General features: G+C 42.0%; 1 protein-coding gene across 1 annotated transcript in view; it reads right to left on the bottom strand.

The window, feature by feature from the left end:
* The window catches only part of SIK2 (salt inducible kinase 2), a 205907-nt gene that overhangs the window by 25148 nt on the left and 153276 nt on the right, over positions 1-27483 (bottom strand). The window contains exons 6-8 of the mRNA XM_089670176.1: positions 24612-24735; positions 12365-12585; positions 7884-8036 (exon numbers count right to left, since the gene is read on the bottom strand). Coding sequence (XP_089526302.1) covers positions 7884-8036; positions 12365-12585; positions 24612-24735 — 498 coding nt within the window. The remainder of the gene's footprint in view (positions 1-7883; positions 8037-12364; positions 12586-24611; positions 24736-27483) is intronic.

Below are 27483 nucleotides of genomic sequence, written 5' to 3'. Positions count from 1 at the left end.
CACGTATTTATATATATCCCCCCATGTTCTAACTTTTTTTTGTTTTAGCAAAAAGATTGACCACAGGAAGGAAGATCTTCCATCAAGAGGAGAGGAGGAGGGGAGCAGAGTAGCAGAGAGTTGGCTCATCAGTCTGCTGCTGCTTCTTTCACTGTCCAATAGCAGTGTGGTGGTAAAGGAGAAACCTGTAAGAGTGACTGAAATGCAGCAGAGAAACATGCTTGACAGAGCTATGTACATTCCAGGAAGAAATGGGCAGAAATGCAAATCCTTTGCAGGTAAAACAGCTCTCATTTCTATATTTCATCTGTGTATTTTGCTGTTTGACTAGGGTTCAGCTTTCAAGTTTAAGTGCATTGCTGTGATAAACCCAAAAGTGAAATTTAGCCCTCATTCCCAGCTGATTAAATTGGATTAATTTACTAAAGACAAACTGGCTGTTCACTTTACAAGGGAAGTTGCACTTTGCAAGGGAATTTGCCTCAGAGCTTAGTGAATGTGGTGATGTTCCACTTTCCAAAGAATAGCCATCCATGTACAAGGAAAACAAAAGAAAGCACACACTTTCCAAAGAATAGCCAATCACGTACAAGGTAAACAAAAGAAAGCACACACGATTGGATGATGGCAGAGCTGCACTTTCTTCACTAAGCTCTGGGACATATCCCCTACAAAGTGCAACTTACCTGGCATAGTGACCAATCTATATGCCTTAGCAAATCAACCCTAAAGCCTTTAATGCTGAAAGCCATAAAAACAGTTTACAAAGAACCACATAGGAGAAATGCTGCACAAAGCAGCCAGCCCCAGTTCTCTTTAGCTCAGCCCGCCCCACGTGATCTCTGCCAGTTAATTGTGGGCAAGTTTTCAAAATCATCGGATAGAGTGCATTGACATGGTTTGAAATACTTGCATGCACAAGGAGACCAGATTTGTATGGCTGAAGGTCAGCTGTAAGTAAATCGATTTGAAATGGTTAAGCCAATGGGGTCTGCTCTCTAAAACGTTAAAAGGTCACACACTGATTTGTCAGGATACATTCAATAAACTAATGTGGTTTAAAATTCTTATCTTTAAACTTTAATTGTCCTTACTGGCTCAGATTGATAGTATTATATATATAGTTTATTATGTATGATATAACGGTTCAATTACTACTGGTGTGACTCACTATTAGAATAATTCAGACCGAAGCTGGAAGTATTACTGTAAAGTAGCAAGGAGTTCTGTCTGCTTTTTACATTTAAATGTTCCTTTTAATTTTCTCAGAAATGGATCTGGCATGGTATAAACGAACATTTCCACAGCACTGAATGGGCAAAGGGAAGTATGTAGCTTCTTGCATGTTGATAAGTCCTTCCTATGGATTCCATGTTGCAGGGGAGCCCAGTGCCTATCAGCAATCTCCCAATGTCAGCCCGATCTGGGTTTGGAGAATGATTTGTAACGAATGTCTAGTCAGGTGGCAGGCAATGCAAAGGTACGTATAAGCCTACCCACACAGTGTGCCGTCATCACTTCCAATACATAATGGAATTAAAAGCATTGATGACACTCCGAAGAATGTATATCAAGACATGCAGTTCCACACAGAAATACCTGCACCTTAGTCTTATGAATGTGCCTTTATGCATGTTTCAGGAAAACACAGCCTCTTGTTTGTTAGTGATGGAGTAGCCAGGCTATATAGTTACACATCACGTCCATTGTGTGTATGTATGTTAAGAAGTCAGTAATCTGATAAATCTGTCACTCAGAGCTATAATTATAATAGTTTCCAACATACCCCACCCCTTAATAACAATGTACAAGATTGTTCCAGTAACATTGCCTAACGCAGGCTGATATTACATAACCAGGACAAATAGACTGGCTTTATTTCATTTACATCAATAGATTTTGGGCAAGCCTACCTTTTGTTGGCTTTTCTTTTACCAGAATTCAGAGTCTCTAGGCAATATGAATGTAGTTTAATGGGAAGTTCTACTTCAATGTGATACATACAGTATTTAATTGCTGCATAGACCATTTTTTATTTAATATTAGTAAAGGTAATTAAAGGTAACTCCACATCTGGTAAAGTGGATCTATCCCCTTTCCACTGCACGGTGATGTAAAGTCATCTAACGCTGAAAACAGAAAAAAGCAAGCAAAACACAGTTTTTAATTAGCTTACTTTTTGCATTCACTTCCTGGCTCCCCTGAAGGAGTGACATAGACCTGGCTGCACAGATGCCCATGGGAAGGCAACTTTACTTAGCCTTTACTTTTATTTGCCTTCAAAGAAATCATGTACCTAAGCTGCAAGATCTCGCAGGATTCTGAGACTGTGCATGCGGCGAATGGCATTAGAGTCATTTGCAGTTTAAAAAAAAATCTCTCTGCCAGATCTCACAAGAGGCCTTAAAATATAAAAAGAAAAAAAAAAAACAAGAGCAATGAAGTAGCAATGTCATACAGCACATGTGCAAGACAAGGCTCAGGATGTCATGCATTCCATCTTGTGGATATGCAGGAGGACATACTTTTCAAGATGGCGGCACAGGAGAAAAAACTGGCTGTACAGAGGTATCCTGCAATGGAATCCAGGAAAGGCAGTGTGGACATGGTAAGTGTACATGTTTATATACAATGCATAATATATCAATGGGGGAGAGAAGGGAATGTCCTCTTTATACCACATGCATAACTCCTACAAAAGCCTTTTTACAATTTAGCTTTAATTAGTTTACTCATCTAGTTTAGTTTGCATCCAGCTATGGTAGTTCCTAGAGTGGAACATTGGTGAGACTCTGCAGATATTAGTAATTTGAGCATGTGGCTGCTATTTCATGACTTGTGGTCTCCCATTAGATATTAACCTATGGTTATGTTTAAAAGCATGTATTTCCTCCTTTGCGGGTTGGTCTTTTTGCTAAATGAGCATTTGGTTGTTGCCACCTTCCCCATAGTGATTCAAATGGTTTTGATAGAGGTAAGCTCCTATTTCATACTATATGTATATTTTGTGCACCATGTCAATTGCAGCAATAGATGTACTCACTACTTTATTTTTGCACTTATATTGATTGTAGTACCCAATCTGGGACGTGTTTGTCAGTTTTTCTGAAAATACCATTAACCACCGCCCGCCATATAGTAATATGATGGACGCAAGGTGGTTCTCTCATTCAGGGAGGACGTCATATGACGTCCTCCCATTCTCACCGCGCATGCTCCCTCGGACACAGCGGATCACCAATCACAGAAAGAGCCGAAGTGTCCAATCACAGCTGATCACATGTAAACAGGGAAATGCCGGTTATCGGCATTTCTCTCCTCTTGAGCTGTCACGCTGACAGCTCGAGAGGAGAGGAGAGCCGGTAATTGGCTTTCCACAGAGGGGACATGTGCACTGATCATCAGGGCACTGATGATCAGTGTGCCCTGATCAGTGTAGCCCCAGCAGTGCCACCTGTCAGTGCTCATCAGCGCCTTGTGTCAGTGTCCATCAGCGCCTTGTGTCAGTGCTCATCAGTGCCTCGTGCCAGTGCCCATCAGTGCCACATCAATGCCACCTATCATTGCCTACCAGTGCACATCAATGCCACCTATCAGTGCCCATCTGAGCTGCCTTTCAGTGTCGCCCATCAGTGCCAATCAGTGCTGCCTATCAGTGCCGCCTGCCAGTGCCCCCTATCAGTGCCGCCTGCCAGTGCCCCCTATCAGTGATGCCTGCCAGTGCCCCCTATCAGTGATGCCTGCCAGTGCCCCCTATCAGTGATGCCTGCCAGTGCCGCCTATCAGTGATGCCTGCCAGTGCCGCCTATCAGTGATGCCTGCCAGTGCCGCCTATCAGTGATGCCTGCCAGTGCCGCCTATCAGTGATGCCTGCCAGTGCCGCCTATCAGTGATGCCTGCCAGTGCCGCCTATCAGTGATGCCTGCCAGTGCCGCCTATCAGTGATGCCTGCCAGTGCCGCCTATCAGTGATGCCTGCCAGTGCCGCCTATCAGTGATGCCTGCCAATGCCGCCTATCAGTGATGCCTGCCAGTGCCGCCTATCAGTGATGCCTGCCAGTGCCGCCTATCAGTGATGCCTGCCAGTGCCGCCTATCAGTGATGCCTGCCAGTGCCGCCTATCAGTGATGCCTGCCAGTGCCGCCTATCAGTGATGCCTGCCAGTGCCGCCTATCAGTGATGCCTGCCAGTGCCGCCTATCAGTGATGCCTGCCAGTGCCGCCTATCAGTGATGCCTGCCAGTGCCGCCTATCAGTGATGCCTGCCAGTGCCGCCTATCAGTGATGCCTGCCAGTGCCGCCTATCAGTGATGCCTGCCAGTGCCGCCTATCAGTGATGCCTGCCAGTGCCGCCTATCAGTGATGCCTGCCAGTGCCGCCTATCAGTGATGCCTGCCAGTGCCGCCTATCAGTGATGCCTGCCAGTGCCGCCTATCAGTGATGCCTGCCAGTGCCGCCTATCAGTGATGCCTGCCAGTGCCGCCTATCAGTGATGCCTGCCAGTGCCGCCTATCAGTGATGCCTGCCAGTGCCGCCTATCAGTGATGCCTGCCAGTGCCGCCTATCAGTGATGCCTGCCAGTGCCGCCTATCAGTGATGCCTGCCAGTGCCGCCTATCAGTGATGCCTGCCAGTGCCGCCTATCAGTGATGCCTGCCAGTGCCGCCTATCAGTGATGCCTGCCAGTGCCGCCTATCAGTGATGCCTGCCAGTGCCGCCTATCAGTGATGCCTGCCAGTGCCGCCTATCAGTGATGCCTGCCAGTGCCGCCTATCAGTGATGCCTGCCAGTGCCGCCTATCAGTGATGCCTGCCAGTGCCGCCTATCAGTGATGCCTGCCAGTGCCGCCTATCAGTGATGCCTGCCAGTGCCGCCTATCAGTGATGCCTGCCAGTGCCGCCTATCAGTGATGCCTGCCAGTGCCGCCTATCAGTGATGCCTGCCAGTGCCGCCTATCAGTGATGCCTGCCAGTGCCGCCTATCAGTGATGCCTGCCAGTGCCGCCTATCAGTGATGCCTGCCAGTGCCGCCTATCAGTGATGCCTGCCAGTGCCGCCTATCAGTGATGCCTGCCAGTGCCGCCTATCAGTGATGCCTGCCAGTGCCGCCTATCAGTGATGCCTGCCAGTGCCGCCTATCAGTGATGCCTGCCAGTGCCGCCTATCAGTGATGCCTGCCAGTGCCGCCTATCAGTGATGCCTGCCAGTGCCGCCTATCAGTGATGCCTGCCAGTGCCGCCTATCAGTGATGCCTGCCAGTGCCGCCTATCAGTGATGCCTGCCAGTGCCGCCTATCAGTGAGCGTCAGTGCCGCCTATCAGTGAGCGTCAGTGCCGCCTATCAGTGAGCGTCAGTGCCGCCTATCAGTGAGCGTCAGTGCAGCCTCATTAGCGCATATCAGTGAAGGAGAAAAATCACTTATTTACAAAATTTTATAACAAAAACTAAGAAAAAACTTTTTTTTAAAAAAAAAAATTTTCAGTGGTTTTTGGTTTGTTTAGGAAAAAAATAAAAACCCAGAGGTGATTAAATACCACCAAAATAAAGAAAAAACAGGTGGCGCACACACCTAGTGCATTATCCAAGGTTTATTGAAAGGAGTGAAAGATAAAAACATACTCACAGACGAAGCTTATATCTAAAAAGCATTGCAAAATGACGATGGCCACAACGGCAGGCAAGGTGTTCCCACTGTCAGCGCGGTCAAATGGCTGACCTGTTTCGGGCACGAATCCCTTTCCTCAGAGCTAATGACCAGCCTCTGATGCAGATGTGTGATGCATGGATAATGGGAGCCTTGCTGGTGATGGCAAGGCTCCATTTTGAGGACTTACTGTCCAACCAAACTGTACCACAGTTAAATTATCATCTTGCATACAGTTTGTCACTTATGAGATATATACGAACTGTATGGAAAGCTACCCTCCATCAACTTTTGAAATAGATATATATATATATATATATATATATATATGTATGGATGTTACATGTGATTTGCAGTGATTCAAACTTGCTTCATTTTGATATATGCACACAGCACATGTAGTCTGTTGGTATATTTTGTAATGAACATGAATCTGTTGTTGAAGGTTTTATATAAATGTCTCTTGAAGAAGCCTGAAATAGGCGAAACATGTTGCGAAATATTACACCGGAAACGTTTCTTTGAACAAGTACAACTGACAATGTTGGGACATTAAAATGTATCTATTTTAAATTGCTATTTTTAATACTGGTTCAACAATAAACATTGTAAATTTTAGCTTCGGCTGTCCTATTATTGTATGGCACCTTTAAAATCCCACTATTTTTCTTCCATGTGAGGAGTTTTTTCTCCTCCCCTTTCCTTTTTGTTTCTTCTTCCTTCTCTTGATATTTTGTAAAATTTGGGATGTGGTGTCATTGAGCTCCTCTCTTTATATCACTACTCTTATTTTTAACCCTTCTTCTGCTAGCATATGGATTCCAGGAAGTAAATGCTACATGAATCATTTTGCCCTTACTCAAGATGGCCACTGTTTTTTAAAATTAATTCTAAGCAAAATAAAGTATGGAGACATGGATCAATGGGGAAGTTTTAATATTAGCAATTAAATAAATAGCATTTTTAGTTTGGGGTGCTCAGATGCTGTGCAGTTCCATTTTAAATTGGAAATAATCAAAGAATGGTTCTTCCTTTGGCAGGGCTCCCACAGAAATGTCATTGGCTCCTTTTTGTTTCTTCTTACAACACGAGGGATGATCATGTGACTGCAGCAGAAAAGCCGTCCTATTCAGCAGGAAGTGAGTGTAGTCAGTTTATGACTCCTGATACGAACATACCAATGCACATAGGAAGCACTGTGCAAACATTTGCCATACACACTGCTTCTCCCAGAAGTCTATGTCAATTGCTGTTTAAGGGTTCATTCACACCAGGTCCGGTGGAATTGTGCTGAGCAGCTATTCCCTCCACAAGGCAAAGCCAAAATGCCTTTTCTCCTATGTGCCAGGTACCCACCAACATGTCGTGGTGATATGTAGGTGCCGTGCGCTGAAAAAAAGTACAGCAGGCCATACTTTTTAAAACGCCGCACAGTACAAGGCAATTATGCCTTGCATGTGCGGTGGTAAATAAATCGTTATGAAATGTCACTGACATTTCAATAAAGATCGTAAAAAACACGTGCGATATGTTGCAGTCGGCGCACTTGTCCTTGTCCCATTTGTCCTGCCGAATCACACCAGTCGCACTGTAATGTAGAAGCTGGCGTGAATAAGACCATAACTTATGAAAAAGTTTTTTTTTCTAGACATCTGAATTGTGCCTCCTGATATGTCAAAATTCTCCCTCACCTCTCAGATTTGTGGTTTTACTGTGTTGTTGCTTACTTATGGATTATCCTAAGAATGTCTTAGACTTGTCTAATAACCATGAGATCTAGGAACATTTATTAATAACAGCACTACACAGAGCGACACAGAAAGAAGCACTAGATGGCTGCAGACCGAGACAGAAAGTAATGGGATGTACATAAATTTAAATTGTTCACCGGAATAGGAGGGTGAGGCATTGTTCAAATAATTGATTTTTATTAGAATTATATTTGTAAGTTGTTTTTGGACCTCAACACCACCAGAATTTTTCCCAGCTTCTACAGGCTTTTTCATTTTTAATAATTCTAGCAGTGTCATGTTTTTTCAGCTTACAAAGTGTCAGGAATGTCCATTATGTGGGACAGTATATAACATTCAGGATGACTGTGTGTGATGGGTGCTCTTTAGTGGTGTCATGAATGGCACAAGGGGGAAGAGTACAGTAAAGGCTTCATAAAGATTTTCAATAGACCTTTGTACTGATTTTGCTGCATTTTAATGATAAAAAAAATGATAAGATGTAATTTTTACCTTGGCGACTGTCTGTTCAGCAACTGTGCTTGGTCGTCGCTGGCGAGCGTCAATCCGAGCCTCTACTGGAAAGCTGCTTCGGTGAGATTTTAGCCTCTCGACTAGTAGGTAATAGATAGCAGCAAAGTGATTGTAACTGCGGTTCTGTAAGGACTGTAAATCAAACAAAAAAAAGTCATGTTAAGACAATTGTACTAGCACAAGAAATGTCTCATGTATTTTCTCATAATAAAGGGGTTCTTGAAAATTCACTGCTTGCCTTGAACCACTCGTGTATAGTAACACTGATTGGGCTGAGCCACCTATTCTTCAAAAGAACAAACAGACTCATCAAAATAATGTAATCAATTTTTATATGTACTAGTGGCAAGGGAGAATTGAACAAACATTACCAGAATAACTTTGATAATCTATGAAATCTGTAGCAATGAAGCATTTTAATATCTTTTATTATATGTCCAAAACAAAATTTTGTACATTGTTATAAATTATATTTTACAATTTTAGTGAAAGTATAACCTATAAAAATATTGTGAGAAGTGAATATAGGAACCAAAAAGCCCTCTACTGAACCAGTGCGTAGCACAGTAAAGTATTCTTAAGCCAGCCCTATATAGAGTGAATCTTGGTGGGCTCAGCAGGGACTGGCTTATTCCATCCATCTATGGGCAGGCTGGTTGTACTGAAGTCGATCCATCGATCAACTTCAGTACAACCAGGATGTCAGGTGTTTTGCATGTGAGCACTGCTGGCGGCTATAGCTGCCAGCAGTGATCATTGTGTTCTGCTGACAGGGAAGGCTCTGCCACTGGCAGAACACAGTAGCGCTGGGGGTGGGGGAATTTTCACATCAACACCAACTGCGTTGATGGGAGGAATCAAGCAATTTTCTTTTCTTCCACTCGTGGTAGAAGGTAGGAAAAGTGTATAATCTATGCTTTAGAATAGAAGGTATTCACATCTTATTTCACCATACAGTCATGGCCGAAATTGTTGGCACCCTTGATATTTCTCCAGGAAATCATGTATTTCTCACGAAACGTATTGCATTAACACATGTTTTGCTATACACATGTTTATTCCCTTTGTGTGTATTGGGACAAAACAAAAAAAGGGAGGAAAGAAAGCAAATTCGACATAATGTCACACAAACCTCCAAAAATGGGCTGGACAAAAGTATTGGCACCCTTTCACAACTGCGGATAAATAAGAATGTTACAAGCATGTGATGCTCCTGTAAACTCACCTGGGGCAAGTAACAGGTGTGGGCAATATAGAAATCACACCTGAAAGCAGATAAAAAGGAGAGACGTTCACTTAACCTTTGCATTGTGTGTCTGTCTGTGCCACACTAAGCATGGACAACAGAAAGAGGAGACGAGAACTGTCTGAGGACCTGAGAACCAAAATTGTGGCAAAATATCAACAATCTCAAGGTTACAAGTCCATCTCCAGAGAACTAGATTTGCCTTTGTCCACAGTGCGCAACATTATCAAGAAGTTTGCAACCCATGGCACTGTAGCTAATCTCCCTGGTCGTGGACGGATGAGGAAAATTGATGAAAGATTGCAACGCAGAATAGTCCGGATGGTGGATAAGCAGCCCCAAACATGTTCCAAAGACATTCAAGCTGTCCTGCAGGCTCAGGGAGCATCAGTGTCAGCGCGAACTATCCGTCGACATTTAAATGAAATGAAACGCTATGGCAGGAGACCCAGGAGGACCCCACTGCTGACACAGAGACATAAAAAAGCAAGACTACAGTTTGCCAAAATGTACTTGAGTAAGCCAAAAGCCTTCTGGGAAAACGTCTTGTGGACAGATGAGACCAAGATAGAGCTTTTCGGTAAAGCACATCATTCTACTGTTTACCGAAAACGGAATGAGGCCTACAAAGAACAAAACACAGTACCTACGGTAAAATATGGTGGAGGTTCAATGATGTTTTGGGGTTGTTTTGCTGCCTCTGGCACTGGGTGCCTTGACTGTGTGCAAGGCATCATGAAATCTGAGGATTACCAAAGGATTTTGGGTCGCACTGTAGGGCCCAGTGTCAGAAAGCTGGGTTTGCGTCCAAGATCCTGGGTCTTCCAGCAGGACAATGACCCCAAACATACGTCAAAAAGCACTCAGAAATGGATGGCAAAGAAGCGCTGGAGAGTTCTGAAGTGGCCAGCAATGAGCCCAGATCTAAATCCCATTGAACACCTGTGGAGAGATCTTAAAATTGCTGTTGGGAAAAGGTGTCCTTCCAATAAGAGAGACCTGGAGCTGTTTGCAAAGGAAGAGTGGTCCAAAATTCCGGGTGAGAGGTGTCAGAAGCTTATTGATGGTTATAGGAAGCGACTGATTTCAGTTATGTTTTCCAAAGGGTGTGCAACCAAATATTAAGTTAAGGGTGCCAATACTTTTGTCCAGCCCATTTTTGGGGTTTTGTGTGACATTATGTCATATTTGCTTTTCTGCCTCTGTTTTATATTTGTTCCAATACATACAAAGGGAATAAACATGTGTATAGCAAAACATGTGTTAATGCAATACCTTTTTTGTGTGAAATACTTGATTTTCAGGAAAAATATCAAGGGTGCCAACAATTTCGGCCATGACTGTATATCCTCAAAGTAATGGCATTATTCCTTATTCAGGATAGTGGGTGGAGATATGCACATCATTCCCCTTGTTACCTATGGCTAACCGAAAATCCAGAAGTGCTGGTGTGTAGTACAGATACAGCCAATTGGAATGGGACATATGAATACCTTCCATTTTTAGGAAGGCTTTGCTGTGCTATTTATTGTGAAAATAAGTGTTGAAAGGATTGTATTAAAAGTTCATTGGGCATTCAGCCAGTAGACTAATGAGTGAACACCTGTAATAATGCTATGTATGAGGCAGATCGGAAGGAGAGCCGAAGAATGTGAAAATCAGGCAATTGTTAGACCGGGATTAATAATGAGAACATTGAATTCCACCCAGATCATAAGTGTCTTAACAACATGAGTCACTTGTAGAACAATTTACAATCATTTGCTTGAGGGTTCATTCATACTGGGTGCATTGTCATGCATTTTTTAAAATAAAATACATAGATATGAAAAAATTGTCCTCAGAGGTTCAGTAGAAAGGCAGTTCTGATATCTGCCTTTTGTGTACACAGACCTCCAATTTGCTATTTAAATCAGTCTAAATGGAGTCTAACAAAATGCTACATGCCTAAAACCCATGTCAGTGCATCGGTTCCTTTGTGAACATGCCCTGGAGGTGGTCTTAGATCTCAGGCCCCAGTGCAGTATTTACCTCTGATATCAAACCACTGTGGAGTTAAGTTGACTTGGTGAAGGGCATGAATTGGATTCACTGGAAGTTCTGGCTGAATATGATTTAGTCTGCCCAAAGACGATTTGTTTAGAGAAGACCAGGAGGAAGAGTTTGCAGACTGGTTATTTCAGAACACCATAAAATGTCTGGTTCTGAAGTGACTGTTTGGTGGGATATCCTGGTTTGGAATTGTGGCAGATTAGGGCAGACATGACTTTCAGACATTTTATCAATAGATTGGAAAAACCATGTCATACCACTTAGGAGCATAGTCAAAGACAGCTTTTTCATGTGATGGGCTGATTTCATACTGCAGCCACTAGACAGGCATTAAACAAAATAGTCAAACTTTCAGGTCATCTGATCTATCCCAAGTTTAATACTATTGGGATATATCATACACAGATCAATTTGGCTAATGAACACCAGGGTTAAAATATTTTGAAACAATTTACACATTGTATCTGAATCTCTCAGGCAAATTTCTCACTAAATGCTTTATTCTAGGTATCCTAAATTATTTTAGAAAATGTGACCCCGATGCATAACCCTCTTTATTGTCAATGTAAATTCCAGTTCCACCACTACATATTGATGTTTATAGTCCTATTTTATTGGAATAGACAAGTCATGTAACTAAATCTAATGAAGGCTGTTACTCTAGAATATCCCTATAAAAGAAGTTTCTTCATGATAATTTTGTTTCTCCTACAAACTTATCTCTCAAGGCCTTTGTGGTCTTTTACATTTGAATTTGGATTTGAGATTTCCTGCCAAAGAAACAAATCTTCAGATACTTTAGCTAAAACATCAAAATATCATCCACCAAAAACGAATACTATACTTTTTGCTAGATGCTAATGGTTTGAAGCAACCCCTGGTTCATAGATATCCAGCAGCGGTTTCCTAGGTCTGCCATGGAATTTCAATCTGTATGTTGCATGGTTTGTAATTTGAAACAAATTCAAGTAAAGTAGGAATGGTTTCTAATATCACCATCAGGTGGATAGACCAGTACATTCATATGCAGAGGACGTCCTGGAGTGCTTGAGAAGAACCAACTAGTGAGTGATTAAACTTATGAGACTCATCCTAAAAGTGAATTTTTGTTTATGCTTGAAATTAATACTACCTCCTCCCATCACTTTTCATGTTGTCTCACCTCTATTGTCTTTTGTTGGTCAATCCCCAAGCTATGCATGAGTCTCAGGACCTGTTCATTGTGTTCTCCAATGGAAGTCTCCTTTTCTTGACTCTGTGCGTAGAGGACAGGCCGGTGTACTGGGACCTCAGTCATCATCCACTTGTGCTCTTTGATCTGAGCAATGGACAAACGTTTTGAAGGCTCTAGTACCAGCATCCTCCTAATTAAGTGCTCACATTCTAGATAAAGTTGAAATAAATAAATATTGTAAGTGTTTTTGTATTCTTTGCTTTTTTTTTTTTTTTTTTAAGATACATTAAAAAGTATCAACCACAGGGAATGGAATAGTACAAAATGCTACCATCCAACCATCATATCAACTAATACATTTTTGTTTTGGATAATCTGGGGAAGTAATGTTACTAAGAGAAAACAACAAATGTATCCCATTTTCCCTTTTGGCCCCCAGAAACCTGATGTCTAGCAGTTCAATCCTCTTGGTAAAAATTTAATTTGTGGGTAAACAGTTACATAGTTGGCAAGGTTGAATAAAGAAGATCATATCTCCTCTTAAGTGTCTCTTCTCCAGGGAAAACAAGCTTAATGTGTGTAGCCTTTCCTCATAACTGAGGTCCTCCAGCCCCCTTCTCTGGACTCCAATTCCAGCAAATCCTTCCTTAGGACTGGTGACCAGAACTGGACAGCATACTCAAGATGCAGCCAAACCAGAGTTTTGTAAAGTAATAAAAAATATAGATTTATCTCTTCAGTATATCCCCTTTTTAATGCACGCTAATAGTCTGCTGGCCCTACTTGCTGAAGCTTGGCAAGTCGGCTAGGACACCCAGATCCTTTTCCATCCTTGGTTCCCTCAGGAGTCCTCCCCCTAGCATATAGCATTTATATTTTTAGCCCCCAAAGTGCATCACTTTACATTTCCCTACAATGAACCTCATTTTCCATTTAGTTGCCCACCTCTTTTATTGAGATCTCCTTGTAAAGTTTCAATATCTCATTGCAAAGTTTTTGCCCTGCTTAGCTTTATATCGTCAGCAAATACCAAGGTTAAACTATTTACACCAAACTCTATATCATTTATAAAACAGAATTGGTCCCTGGACAGAGCCCTGGGCACCCCCCTCACAACTCCAGACCAGTCATAAGCTTTGCTATTTATCTCCACCCTTTGGATCGTCCTGTAAACAATTTTCTATCCAAGTACATACACTATCGCTGATGTCAACAGACCTCAAAATGGTAAATTAGGCAATTACACGGTACCATGCCAAATGCTTTAGCAAAATATAGATACACTACACCCACAGGCTTTTTTTATCCAGATTACAGCTCACTTCCTCATATAATGTTAACAGGTTGGTCTGGCAAGAGTGATCTTTCATAAATCCATGCTGGTTACTACTGACAACACTATTTTTATCAGCAAATTCTTGGATATGGCCCCTTATCATCCCCTACAATAGTTTACAAACTACTGATATAAAGCTAACTGGCCTGTAGGTTCCTGGTATGTACCTCGGCCCTTTATTAAAAACTGGCACATTAGCTCTCTGCTAGTCTGCTGGTACCATTTAGGTCCATTCGGCTAGACCACTCAAAAGCTTCTCATATCACTCAGGGGTTCCAGTGAGAAAACCACATCATTGTAGTTTTAATATTCCTATTTTCACCATGAGGTCATTGGAAAAAAAAATATAACAGGAAAAGTAAGACTTCTTCATAAAAGCTGAAACAAAAAGAGAGGAGCTGAGATTTAAAGTAGATATAAGCCCTTACTGAATGACATTTTAATGCACTGTGTTTAAATCTGCCATTTGTTTTTTTTTTTCATAAATATCCATTTTCACCTTTTTTTTTTATTCTTCATTACATCTCAGTGCTGCATGACATTTCTAAGGGTGGGTTTCCTAAGGGTAACAGTGGACTATGTCTCCGAAATGTGCTCTGAAATAGCCACTTCTACTCTTCATCAGCAGACCATGTGATACTGAGACAATGCAGGAGTGCAACTGGCAGACCATGACAGTGTTGTCACCCTATAAAAAGGAGTGCCTGAACAAGGACCTACATGGCCGGATCACCAAGCAATATTTTAATGAGAGCTATAGATTTAAACATTTTGAATATTACGTTTGAAATTGCATTACCATATTTGCCATTATATGAGCTTGCAACATATTTGCTATTATATGAGCTTATATGAGATTTAATGATTGGGTTTACTCATACTTTAAGGCTGCAGTATTTTAGTGTAGGAGTTTCCACAAAATGTAAAAAGCGGAATAATTAAACCATCCTTTAAGAATAGTCCCAAGCAGTGCAGAAGGGAAAGTATGTGGAAGGAAGCACGTAGATCAGAGGTTTACAAAATTTAAACTGGAAACAATTTACATTTCCCAAAGTCCAGATTCTTTGTGCAAATAAATTAACTTAAGAAAATCAGAATATTTTCTTTTTCCATTTAATCGTATAGAAACTTATTACTGCTAGTGGCAGTTTTTTGTTTTTTTTTTTTTTGAGCTTGTTAAGAAGTGTAATGTCTCCTAATAAGAAAGAGAAAAAATAAACTGAAGGAAAAATTACAACTTTCAGCTGTCAATGACTTATCGTGTCGTAACATGTAGAAAAGGGTTAAATATATCAGAGGAGCCTCAGGGGATCATGCTTTAATGAATCTTTCTACGTCACACATGTAGCCTGGGGTCTGTGTTTCCACCACAAAGAATCTAGAGAAAGATTATGGCTTTGTTTCCGTTATTAATCCCGTTTCTCTTTGCTTGTAAACATCAGCAAAGACAGGAGGTGGATGGATAAGGACGATGATGACCCAGAAGCATTTCTGTCATGATGCTATAAGCTGGAAATCTCAGGGGCAATTCTAGAGCAAGGTCAAAACCACGGCTTATTCTACTGACTACTATGGCAAAGCAGGGGCGTTAAGTTTGACGAGAATTTAATGGATTTTGAAAAATGCGTGAGACAATAAATAATAAAAATATATGCGGATGAAGCAAACTGTAGATTAGGTCATCAGTTAAATTTATAATATTTAATAATGCAAAAAAAGCAACTTCATTTAAAATAGTGATAACTGTTGTTTCTAAAATCCTCCAATATATATCACTTGAACAAAGAGTTATGGCCTCCTTTCTTTGTTTTGTAGCCGTTGTGCCGTTCATAGAACAAGGCTGCATGCGCTGAGGATTGTGACTGGGGCTAGGTGTATCCATGAGTCATCGCTAAGAAGCTGAGTTATTGACTCAGAGTCACCAGATACAAAGCACAGGTTTCAAATTGATTGGTGGCTATGGACAAGAACCTCCCGTTTTTTTGATTAACATTCTACTCTATGGTACCTGCAGGTGTTCATATACAGTACATTAATCTTTATAACTGCTCTGAGCTAAATGAATACTGATATAATCTGCATCAGCCAGAGTGCTTCTCACACTATACATTGGAAGCTACATGCCCACACTCATCATATGATCATCAGCCTCACTGCAGGGTTCACGACATCAGCTATCATTAGGGCCCCATGCACAATGGGCATTTAGCCTCGGTGCATGAGGCTCCAGGACTTGGGTGAGGGTGGAAGGAACAGTTGAACCATCCAGTCTCGCTACTGGCAGCCTGTCAAGCTCTATAAGAGGCTGACAGCTGCTGCAGTTGGATGGTGCACCTAATGGTACTTAAGTTTAGGGCAGTGGGAGCCCAGAGACTAATGCTAAGAACGCTCCTTGCATTACAAGCATTTGTCCCTGGGCACATACTGCAATAAACATAGATACTGCTAGGTGAGGCCCTGTCCAGCCGCAGCAGCTGTCAGGTTCTCACTGAGTTTGACAGATTGCTGGCAGCAGGTCTGGACAGTGCACTTGTGCCTTCCACCCACATCTAAACACTGGAGCCTCATATACAGGGGTAACATGCCCAGCATGCATGAGGCCTAATTCTGTTTAAAGCAGACCTTCTACACCGTACAGAAGCCCCCTGCCTACCAACATAGATGGCTTTAAAAAGCTATTTGTAAACTGGGGGAAAAAAAAAAAAAAAAAGAATCTTTGCACTGGCTTTTTTCGCTTTTGGGAAGCACGTCGTCACCATGCTCACCTGCAGAGCTGGGATCTCGAAATCACAAGAGAATGCACCCCTGCCCATCGCAAGAGTGCATACTTATGGCATGTTGAGCACCCGACTATCTAACGGGGCAGCGTGAGGCATGGGTGACCTGTGCCTCCCAGAATTGGCAAAAGAGGCAAGTCATTAGTTTTAAAAAAATAATAAATTATTTGTTTGCACATGGCTTTTTAAAGTAACCTGTGTTGTGGATTTTTAATGAAGTGGATATCCCGTTTGTCATGGAAGGTCTGCCTTGAAGTCTACCCTAACAGGTTTTTTTTTTCCACAGTAGAGAAGGGTTAAAAAAAAAAAAAAAAAAAAAAAAAAAAGGTAATGTGACAGGCTGTCTGCTTAATGCAGCAGAGAGAACTCCGCCATCTGAAGAGGGATCTCCGCAGAACACCGTAGGCTCCACACCGTGGCCTGCATTTTTTGGATGTACATATGGAATAACCTTGTGAAGAGCAATAATCACTTTCTGTTAGAGGATAAGTTCACCTTAGGGGACATGTTACAAGTTTCACTCGTTTTTAGGGTGGAACATGTTCCCATAGCTGCAGACGTGCCCGCCGCGCCCCCCCCCCCTACAGATAATACGGGGAGAAGTTTCCCCGTACTATCTGTCAAATTTGAAACCAGTGTGAATGATGACCCAGAAGCACTTTCTTGAATGAATGCACTGCAAGTCCCAAAAGCCTTTGTGGCTGTGGGCTTGTAGTTTTCAATGAACATGGCGATATGGAGCGCCATGGTAGTTCATTCAAGCTTCCTGTCAGAATATCTGCTTGTTCGTACATCACGTATGACAAGCAGATATTCTGACAGGTCTGCAAGAGACCTACATGGTATCAGAGGTCTACTGATTTCTGGTGCAATGCTTTCCAGGCTCCTTTGGACAAAAATAATAAATGCACATTTTTTTTTACCTGCAAATAAATGTGCATTTATTATTTTTGTCCAAAAGGTGAACTTATCCTTTAAAGTGGACCCCTCAGTTTTACCCCTTAAAAAAGGTCTTAAAATCTCATTGTGGAAAATTTGCAAATCACTGATCACAGATTGTTTTCATCGCAAAACAGAATGCAGGACAGAGCTGGCAAATCCACAAAGGAGCTTGTCTCTAGCAAATGTCAATGTCATTGTTTTTCTTTCTCTTTGTCATGAGCAAAAACAACTGGGGGCAATCTGGCTCCTCTTTGTAGAAAGACTGAACAAGTCCTGACCTACAGCAGCCAACAACCCAGGGATGGCAGATTATTCCATTATCTAAGCACATTTCATTCATAGTCTATGGAAGTAAGCAGTCATAACACAACACATTATCTTTTAATTTGCGTTCCATGTGCTGCCACAAAAATTTAGGAAAGAAAAGCACCATAAAAATGACACTGGGCTAGTGCAGTAGAAGCATTATACTGTGGACCATATCAAACACATTGGATAGAGCAGGGAGCGTTTGAACCTCTGTTGTGTTATTATTGCCACCTAGGGCCACATTGGGCAATAGATGCCACATTGGGCAATAGACACCCATTGAGCCACAATGAACTTAAAAAGAAAAAATAGAGAAATAAACAAGCAAAGTTCCTCCAAATTACCTTTTTTTAAGGTTCTAAACGTTGTTTTTTTTTTCTTAACTACCTCCCGCCTGCCATATAGTCCAATGATGGGTGCAAGGTGGTTTTCTTGTTCTGGGAGGATGTCATATGACGTCCTCCCATTCTCATCGCGCAGCTCACGGAGCACGCGGTGATCGGCGGTGCGCTGTGTCCCTCAGACACAGCGGATCACCGATCTACGAAAAGAGCTGAAGATGTCAGCTCGGTCATATGATCAGCTGTGTCCAATCACAGCTGATCACATGTAAACAGGGAAATGTCGGTTATCGGCATTTCTCTCCTCACGAGCTGTCACGCTGACAGCTCGAGAGGAGAGCTGGTAATCGGCATTCCGCGGAGGGGACATGTACACTGATCATCAGTGTGCCCTGATGATCAGTGTGGCCCAAGAAGTGCCACCTGTCAGTGTCCACCAGTGCCAGCTGCCAGTGCCACATCAATGCCACATATCAGTGCCCATCTGAGCGGCCTTTCAGTGTCACCCGTCAGTGCCGCCTAACAGTGCCCGTCAGTGCCGCCTAACAGTGCCCGTCAGTGCCGCCTAACAGTGCCCGTCAGTGCCGCCTAACAGTGCCATATATTAGTGCTGCCTTTCAGTGCCACCTACCAGTGCCTCCTCATCAGTGCCACCTATCAGTGTCCATCAGTGCAGCCTATCAGTGCCCATTACTGCAGCCTCATTAGCGCACATCAGTGAAGGAGAAAAATCACTTATTTACAAAATTTTACAACAAAAACGAAGAAAAAACATTTTTTTTTCAAAATTTTCAGTGTTTTTTTGTTTAAGAAAAAATAAAAAAACCCAGAGGTGATTAAATACCACCAAAATAAAGCTCTGTCACAAAAAATGATAAAAATGTCATATGGGTACAGTGTTGCATGACCGCGCAATTGTCATTCAAAGTGTGACAGCGCTGAGATCTGGAAATTGACCTGGACAGGAAGGGGGTATAAGTGCCCTGTAGGCAAGCGGTTAAATAACAAACATTATACTTACCTGCTCTGTGCAATGGTTTCGCCCCGATCCTCTTCTTTCTGGGTTTACAGCCAGTGGTCCTGGCTCCTCCTCTCTGCCATATGCCCCCAATAGCAAGCCTCTTGCTATGGGGGCACTTAAGTAGGCTCACTCCCAAGCCGCTTTCCTGTGAATGGACATTGTCCCGAGAGAGAGACTCGGGAGAGCTGCTGCTCTCGTGCACATCACTAGATCAAGATCATGCTCAGGTAAGTATAAGGAGGGACTGGTGGGTACACCCAGGTTTTTTACCTTAATGCACAGAATATATTTAAGGTGAAAAACCTTCTGCCTTTAGAACCACTTTAAAGTGTCTCCACATGATATGTCTTATCAGGAGATAAGCAGGGGACACTGGAAGAAGGGGAGCATCAGAGAAGTCAGGATCAAACAGCATTTTTACACAATGCAGAAGAATAACCCCTTAGGTTCTACAGTGAGTATAACAAGCATGTTTTACTGCATATACAGACTGATTTAGGGCTGTGGGTTCAGTAACACTTTAAGTCCATGCATTAAAGAGTAGAATCGCCATGACACAATGGCATCCTTTTTCCATCAGCGTTACCAAACAAGATCCCAGGAGAGGTATTTTGATTGCAAACACAAAATTAATTGACGTTCAGTGCAATGCACGCAGTTAAAGTGCTTTGTAAATTGCTTGAAAAATAAACACACGCATGCAAACCAAACCAATACTGCAATCTTTTAATTATCAAGAGTTAATTAATCTACAGAAACATAAGCAGATGTGTGCAGACTATGGTGGTGGAAAGGTCTGTCCAGTCAGGAACATATTGCCTACAAAAAGATGGATGATGTGGAAGTTACTAAGACCGCAAATGCAACGACCTCCGTGTTACATCCATTTAGCCTGGGTTCACACGTGTGCGGTGCGGCACATCACATGTGAATCGCACAGGAACCGCCATCATTTCGGTGCAAATCACATGCAAATTCTGTGCAGTGCGATTTGAGCCATACATTTTGTATGGCTCAAATTGCACCGCATTTGCACCAAAAAGGTGCAGGACCCTTTTTTTGGTCTGTACTAGAATGCCCATGCGATCAGATTCTGCAAATTTGCAGACCGATTTCAGGGTGTTGTTAACTTAACATACACACCCCGCAGCGGTTTGCACAAACGGGGTGGAATTATGATGCAGTGCAGAATTCACACAAAAACCGCTGCAAATTCCACACCGCATCAGTGTGAACCCAGGCAAAAGGTCAGATGTGCAGAAACCGCATGGGTAATGGGAATGTCAAGAACCAAAATACCCAATGTATTAGATAGCCAGACAAGACTGAGCTTAGGCAAGATTTGAATTATTCGCTCTCATAAACTGCACAGTTTTATGGATATCTGACAGTTCGTGCCTTTTCAATTGACCTCAGTTTCCATTCTCCTCTGATTTTCCTATGAGGCTTCATAAACCCTGACCTCTGTCTGGACAGTGCTGATTGGCCCTGTGCTGATCACATGCACTCTCCCAAAGAAAAAAAAAACTCTCTAACAATATACACTAAATTGATCATGTGCAGAGTGACTCCTAGAGCTCTGTACTATCAGTAGATGGACTGGGGACAGTAGAAGACGGGAAGGATCAGAGAAGACAGGATCAAACGGCCTTTTTACACAATGTGGAGGATTAACCACAGTGAGTATAACAAGCATGTTTTACTGCATATACAGACTGATTTTACTGTTGTGGGTTTACTTTTAAGGGAACTACCAACAAAGGGAGTGGACTATCAGCTAAATCTGTTATTTTGTTTGTCAGTAGGCGACGTGACAGCTTGAATAAATATTTTATTTAATGTAAATGTAACACCAACGTGCAAAGTTATGTGTCTTGTTGTGTAAAGCGTCTAACATGGTCACACAAAATAAATAAAAATATGAGAAAAAATGTGGTATTAAAATCAAAACAAAGTAATGTTTAAAGCAGGGGTGCTCAAGCTGTGGCCCTCCGAGCCTTCTGAAATGGCCCTCAACCTGAAACCAGGGAAGCACATGCCTGGGGTTGGCAACCCGTTGATTGCGATCTGGTATTTGCCAACCCACCATCCCAGAGCATCAGAGTGCATCGCGCCGGCACCAGTAATGGAGCAGCATAAGCCGATGCTTCCTCTGTAGTGCTGGCTCCTTTCTAGCAACCTGGGGAGCTATGCCAGCAGATGCTGGAACAGGAAAAAAAGGTCAGTGCATTACAAATCGCATACACCGCACTTTTGCAATGGACCCATAAAAGGGTTAACTATAAGGCAGCTTCCCTGTGGGTTAGCTGTGCTTTGCCAAAGAGTTCTATTATATCCTGCAGGTTTGGTGTGCTTTCTGAGACCCATAAGATATAGTCTACATCTATGGCAAAGTGCAGCTAACCCGCAGGAAAGCCGCAGGTGCAGGTAAATTGCAGCACATCAGTGTGAGAGCAACCTTACAGGGGGCTCAGGACAGTAAGGACTCGTTTACATTTGTAGTTTGGGGGGTGGTAAACCCCCATAGTTGAGATGTGTTTTTACCACACACCCCCAACCACTGGCCCCTGCAGCCTCCCCATCACATTCTGTTTTGCACTTGGACAGGAGAGGTGGCATATACAGGACCCGATCCTCTCAATTATCCTCCAGCATCCGCTGAAATCTGGCTTCTCCTCCTCCTCCTGCCGGCATTCAGCAGCTGCAGGAAAATGTGGATTGTGCTATTAGAAAAAAAAAATGCAACATTTGGAACGATTTCATCGTGGCCCACGGCCAGTTACCAAATCACCTAAGTGGCTCTCAAAAGGTTGAGCTCCACTGGTTTAAAGTGCATCTAAGGTTAACATTTTATATATTAATTTCCACAATGTAGTTGAATTATTTCTAGCCTACTACTATTTACTTAAATCATCTTGAAGTTTGTAAATTTACTGTGTGAGGACCCCCAAACATTTCCTTCATCTAACTCTGTGACACAGTCACTATGCCCTGTGAGTAGGTACTGCAGTGTCACACATTTCACAGAGCCTGCCTTCTGAACTACAAAGCTGCTGAGGAGGAGTTTTAGGAGTTGGAGTCAGTACAGGAATCACTGCTTGTGGGCAGCATGGTGGGATCGTGGGATATATAGTCCTTGGAAATTTAGAGAACACAACAGAGGAGAAGCTGCAAGGCAATCAGGGAATCCAGGAAGTTGATAAAAGAAATGGCCAACAAAGTGGCGTCACTCACAACATGAAGGGAGATTTTACAAGTAATCTTATAATGAATTCTCAATAATAACTATTGCCTGTATTGTTCGGACAATGCTGATGTTAAAGAAGGAGCGAGTATGCTGCGACTATGGATCTTCATTAACTGCAATGAAACATTTTGTTCAATATGTCGCTGCTTTCAGCCCTGGCATCCCTTCCTGCACCCTAAATGAAATCGATTACAATACAACCTCACATTAGAGGTCACAGAAAGACAGTCCGTCAGTCTCTGCAGAGCCACAACGCCCAGATGTGCCATCACAGAAGATGTAGGAGAAAACAGATATAACTGGAATCGGCTTTAAATACTACACAGAAATATTCTGTACACATGCTGTAAAGCGTGAAATCCTGGCACCTCCAAGGCACCCAGTGAAGACAGTGTCAAATTAATGTGCAGTAGTTAGGAATAACAAACACGTGTTCACCTGACAACCCTTACTATTGCTCAACTCGTGTGTTTCCTCATCCCATGTCTTGGCTATTGGCTCCCACCTTATTATTATGGAGCATGTGAAAATCTTGTCTGCCTTCTAATTAAAATGGGCTAGACATACATTGCTGATGCACTGCTGGATTTCGAGACACGTGTATGCAACCTCACATTTCAGGTGACTCAGGCAGTGTGGGCTATACCCAGGCATATTCCAATCGAAGAATACTCACAGTTCTTAAAGAAATGCCTCCTAGTACCAAAGTGTACATGAAAAAAAACACTCTGGCAAAGTAGTATTGATACACCTCTTTATAGATCATGGCAGAGTCGAAAAGAAGAAATATTTGTGCGAGTCATCCTTTTTTTAAAACTATTTTTCCTACATCCATATGCTATGAAAATGTAATTTAAATTCTTTGCAGTGACAAACATATGTAATGTATCTAAGTGAAGCGCTAGTAAGAAAAAACAAAACAAAAACTACCTACCCTACAAAATAATTTCTTATTAAATTTACTTACCTTAACTCCCAAATGTGTGTATATATATATATATATATATATATATATATATATATATATATATATATATATATATATATATATACATATATACATACACATACATACATACACACACACACACACATATATATATATATATATATATACACACACACACACACACACATTCATACAAATTTATATGCAGAAAAGTGGCAGGGCTTTTTTATCAAAAAGGTTGGAGCATATTGTGCTGCTGCACAGTATTATGCACCTCAGTAAAAAAAATTGCCATTTTATAAAGCGAAAGACAAGGCAAGCAACAAAGAAAAAAAAAAACGTTGAGAGTTGCAATCCAAGCCAATTCTGATCTGAAATGTATTTAGCCTGACATATCCTGGACATCACAAGGGACTTTCAAGACTTGCATTAGCAGAATGTGCCAGAGGGTGACAATCATTTGCACACATTACCTATATTTCCTACATTACTAATCCATCCTTAAAATTGAAAAGGCATAGCAAAATTTACAGTAGAACAGTAATAATTTAAAGCACTATTACACCCAAAAACATTTTATTGCAGCTTACCGATTCTTAGATGTGATGGCTGTATTAATTTTCTATTTTAGGCTTTACTTCCTTTTTTTCACCTGGTGATCCTGCCAGTAAGTCTGTTTTTCAAGCTCTCCAACAAATGTAGAAGTTAGTGTGTAGAGTAACAATTTACCACTGACAGGGGGGCTTACAATGATCAGCTTTTATTTGTCCATGTAGAAAACAAAAAAGAAAAAAACATGGCTGCTGTAACTGCAGCGTGGCTTCAGTTTGTTAGTGTATCTAAATCTGATATTAAATTTAACACTCCCCTTCACCCCCAGGGTGATACTGCTGCTGTCCAAAGTTTCCTCTGTGCTCCTTCATCCAGAGTGGGGACACTCTAATAATACAGATGTGTTACTGGCCAGACCACAAGGTGAAAAGCCTAAAAGAAGAAAACTAATGCAGCCACCACATCTAGCGATTGGTAAGCTGAAATATATTATATTTTTGGTTTAATACCACTTTAAATAGATCAGTTTCTGGTACATAAAATTTTTGTACATCTTTTGGGGTGAAGGTGTTGATGGTGCTGTGGGGAATTGGATTTATTTATTAAGAGAGTGGTTTTTGATTTTATTAGTTTCTGGTACATGTCATGGCAGCATAATATCAGTTTATAAAAAAAAAAAAAAAAAAGAGACTCATTCAATAATTATCATATTTATATTATCAGCAATTACATCTCGTTTTGTCAAGAAAAGCAAACTTTACCTTCAGACATGAAATATGGTATTCGAAATCTCCCTTCCAGAACCCTTTGTCTCAGGATGGGGAGTGTAGGACCGTCAAATGGTAATGCACCACATACCAGGACATAGAGTACAACACCCATACTCTGCAAAAAAAATAAGAAAATTAAAGATAAGTTATTTATCATTCAGTAAGTAGTAAGAAAAATAGATATTGTACTCCATTTCAATATGTATAAAGGTTTTAAGTCCTACCTAAAAACTCAGCTGTTGTCTTTGCTCGCCAGAAAAAAGTCTCTTCTGCACCCCTCTCTGATTTCATTTAAAGTGGTAGTAAACCCCTACATACACCCAGTGAAATGACTGGCCTCAAATGATACACAGAGATGAAACAAATCCAGATAAGTTGTACCTATTTATCTGTAGTCTTCTCTACAGCCCTTCAAAGTCCAGAATTTACAAAGCGTGTGAGAGGTCAGAAAAAAAGGTGGTGGAGATCTGAGAACAGATTGGAGGGAACGGACACACCTCCTTCACACAGCTCACAGGAACAGAGTTGAGGCTGTCAATCTGCTGGAGATCCCTCCCCTGGCACCTTTTTTCTCTTGGTGTTAGGAAAACTTATCAAAAAGGACACATGCTAAGCAAAGGAATGAGGCAGCAGATAGAAATGACACTTATTGCTTTGGATAGAGATAAGTACAGACTATAGAAGGATAAGCTTTGTTCATATTTCATTTCTGAGGTTTACAACCATCATTTGCTATTCCACCGTCCAATGAGATGGTCTCAGTCGCCAGTAAGGGCATTCTTATTGGACTTTGGGATAACAGTTGATGAAGCTCAGCTATAAGGTCAAGGAAAGGCCTCATGCACCCCTGGCGTTTAGCTGTGGTGGAGGGCACATCGCCCCTACAGGCAGCCTGTCAAATTCTACAGGAGGCAGACAACTGCTGCGGTTGGATGGTACATTTAGCAGTATGAACATTTAGGGCAGTAAGCACCCAGTGTTGAATGCCCAAAACGTTAAAAGTCTGCGTTCCGATTATTCAGCCCTAAATGTAGGTACAGGCCTGTGGCAACTACTCAGTTTTTATAAACAAGCCCTTTAACACAAAATGCATTAGTTCTAGGTGCTCCAGCCAGCCACAGTAGCTGTCAGCCTTTCAGATTTTGACAGGTTGCCTGCAGCAGGGCTGAATGAGGCACATAAGCCCATTAACACAATGTACATTGGCACTATTTATAAAAAATAGTCCAGAAAAGTCCCCAAAAGTCCTGGACTTCTGCTGCCTGTTACCCTAGTTTATGTGATGTTGCATTTGGAGTTTCAGAGAACAAGTTCTGCTGAGCTGACAAGTACCACTGCTCATCAGTACAGTGGGACACTAGGGAAGCAGAGTCTATGAAGGGTCCTGCTGTACCAGTAAGTACCACAGATCATCACTGGGATCAGCACAGCAGAACCCTAGAAAGAAAGAATTTGGAGAAAGGGACCCACTGCGCTGATTACAATAATGTGTAACAGGACCTTTTACAAGGCATAGCAGGCTATACCGCAAGAATCCTGGACTGAAGAGGACAGGGGTCTATCCTTTTGAGAACTGAAGTGGCTCACCCACGACAGGTTTGCCTTGGGGCCACTCTTCTTAAAACATCCGGGTCTCATGCCCAGGTGCACCCCACGTCACACTTCAGTATGTCAGGTATAAGCATCATTTCACGGAAACTTTTATTGTTTTGCTGAAATTGGATCGAGGTTATTTGGCCAGTTTGGATGCAAGCAGAGCTTAGCGGAGCTCTCCTTTTATATCGCCTCCCTTTGTATTAATTTAAATGAATACAGACTCACGTAATTTGCTATGAAACATGAATAAATAAATGAGAAAGGGATTAAAGTGAATCAGACTATCAAAGAGACAATTCTGAAACAAAAGGAGCAGAAATTGTGCCGGGGGGGAAATACTTGTATTGAATCTCCGGGAGACACTTGCGGATCTTGGCAATGAGTTGTGCACATGCCCATGTCAACTTGAATGTCACACTCCTTTTTTTAAGTTGGGTATAAAAGTTGAAATTGGTTTAAATTTAACATATGCAATACAAATAATATATGAAGTGGAGTTTACATCTTAACATGGGAACTGCTGCCAAACAGAGCTAGATTCATTACATTGCAAACAGAGAAGTAGATCTACGTGATTATTTTCTGGCATGGGAGTGCTGTATGATTGCCGCCTGATTCATTATTTCCATGTCAGTCAGATATATGCTGATTTGTCCCTGCCAGGCCTTTATAGATTTTAGATTTTTACCAGAGAAAAGAAACATAAGGGCTCATTAAGAGTAGAGGCTGCTAAAGCTTATTTCAAGACAAATTAAAAAAACAAACAAAAAGATTCCATACATCTCTGCAATACATGCACATTCCCCCATGTTTTATCTCTTTATACTACTGCAAGTACAGAAAAATAACTGTTGGTGTGCCAAAAAATATAGGACTTCTACGTTTTTCTTTGACATAACAATGCAATATTTTTGGCTTGGAATTCCAAAGCTTGTGGTGTCAGCCCTGCTCACAAAGAACACACACACCCAGGGACGGACAGACAACTCATGGGGCCCCCGGGCAATAGGGGATCATGGGGCCCCTGTGTCCTTGCCCACACTCAAAAAAGCCTATGAAAAAGGTACCAGGGGCATCTCATAGGGCCCCCTACTGACCCTGGGCCCTCGGGCATTGCCCGAGTTTCCCAATGGTCAGTCCGCCCCGGCACACACCTCATCTCATCTCCATATCCTCTCCTTGTGTGCAGCTGGAATGCACCGGAATGTATCAGCTCACATGATTTCTATCAAAATAACCATGTTTGTTTTTTTTTTTTTACTTATTG

Source organism: Staurois parvus, unplaced genomic scaffold, assembly GCF_062004578.1.
Source record: "Staurois parvus isolate SC_StPar_1 unplaced genomic scaffold, SC_StPar_1.0 ptg000087l, whole genome shotgun sequence".
Taxonomy (NCBI): domain Eukaryota; kingdom Metazoa; phylum Chordata; class Amphibia; order Anura; family Ranidae; genus Staurois; species Staurois parvus.
Note: the sequence above shows the minus strand (reverse complement) of the source record. Positions and strands in the feature narration are given on the sequence as shown.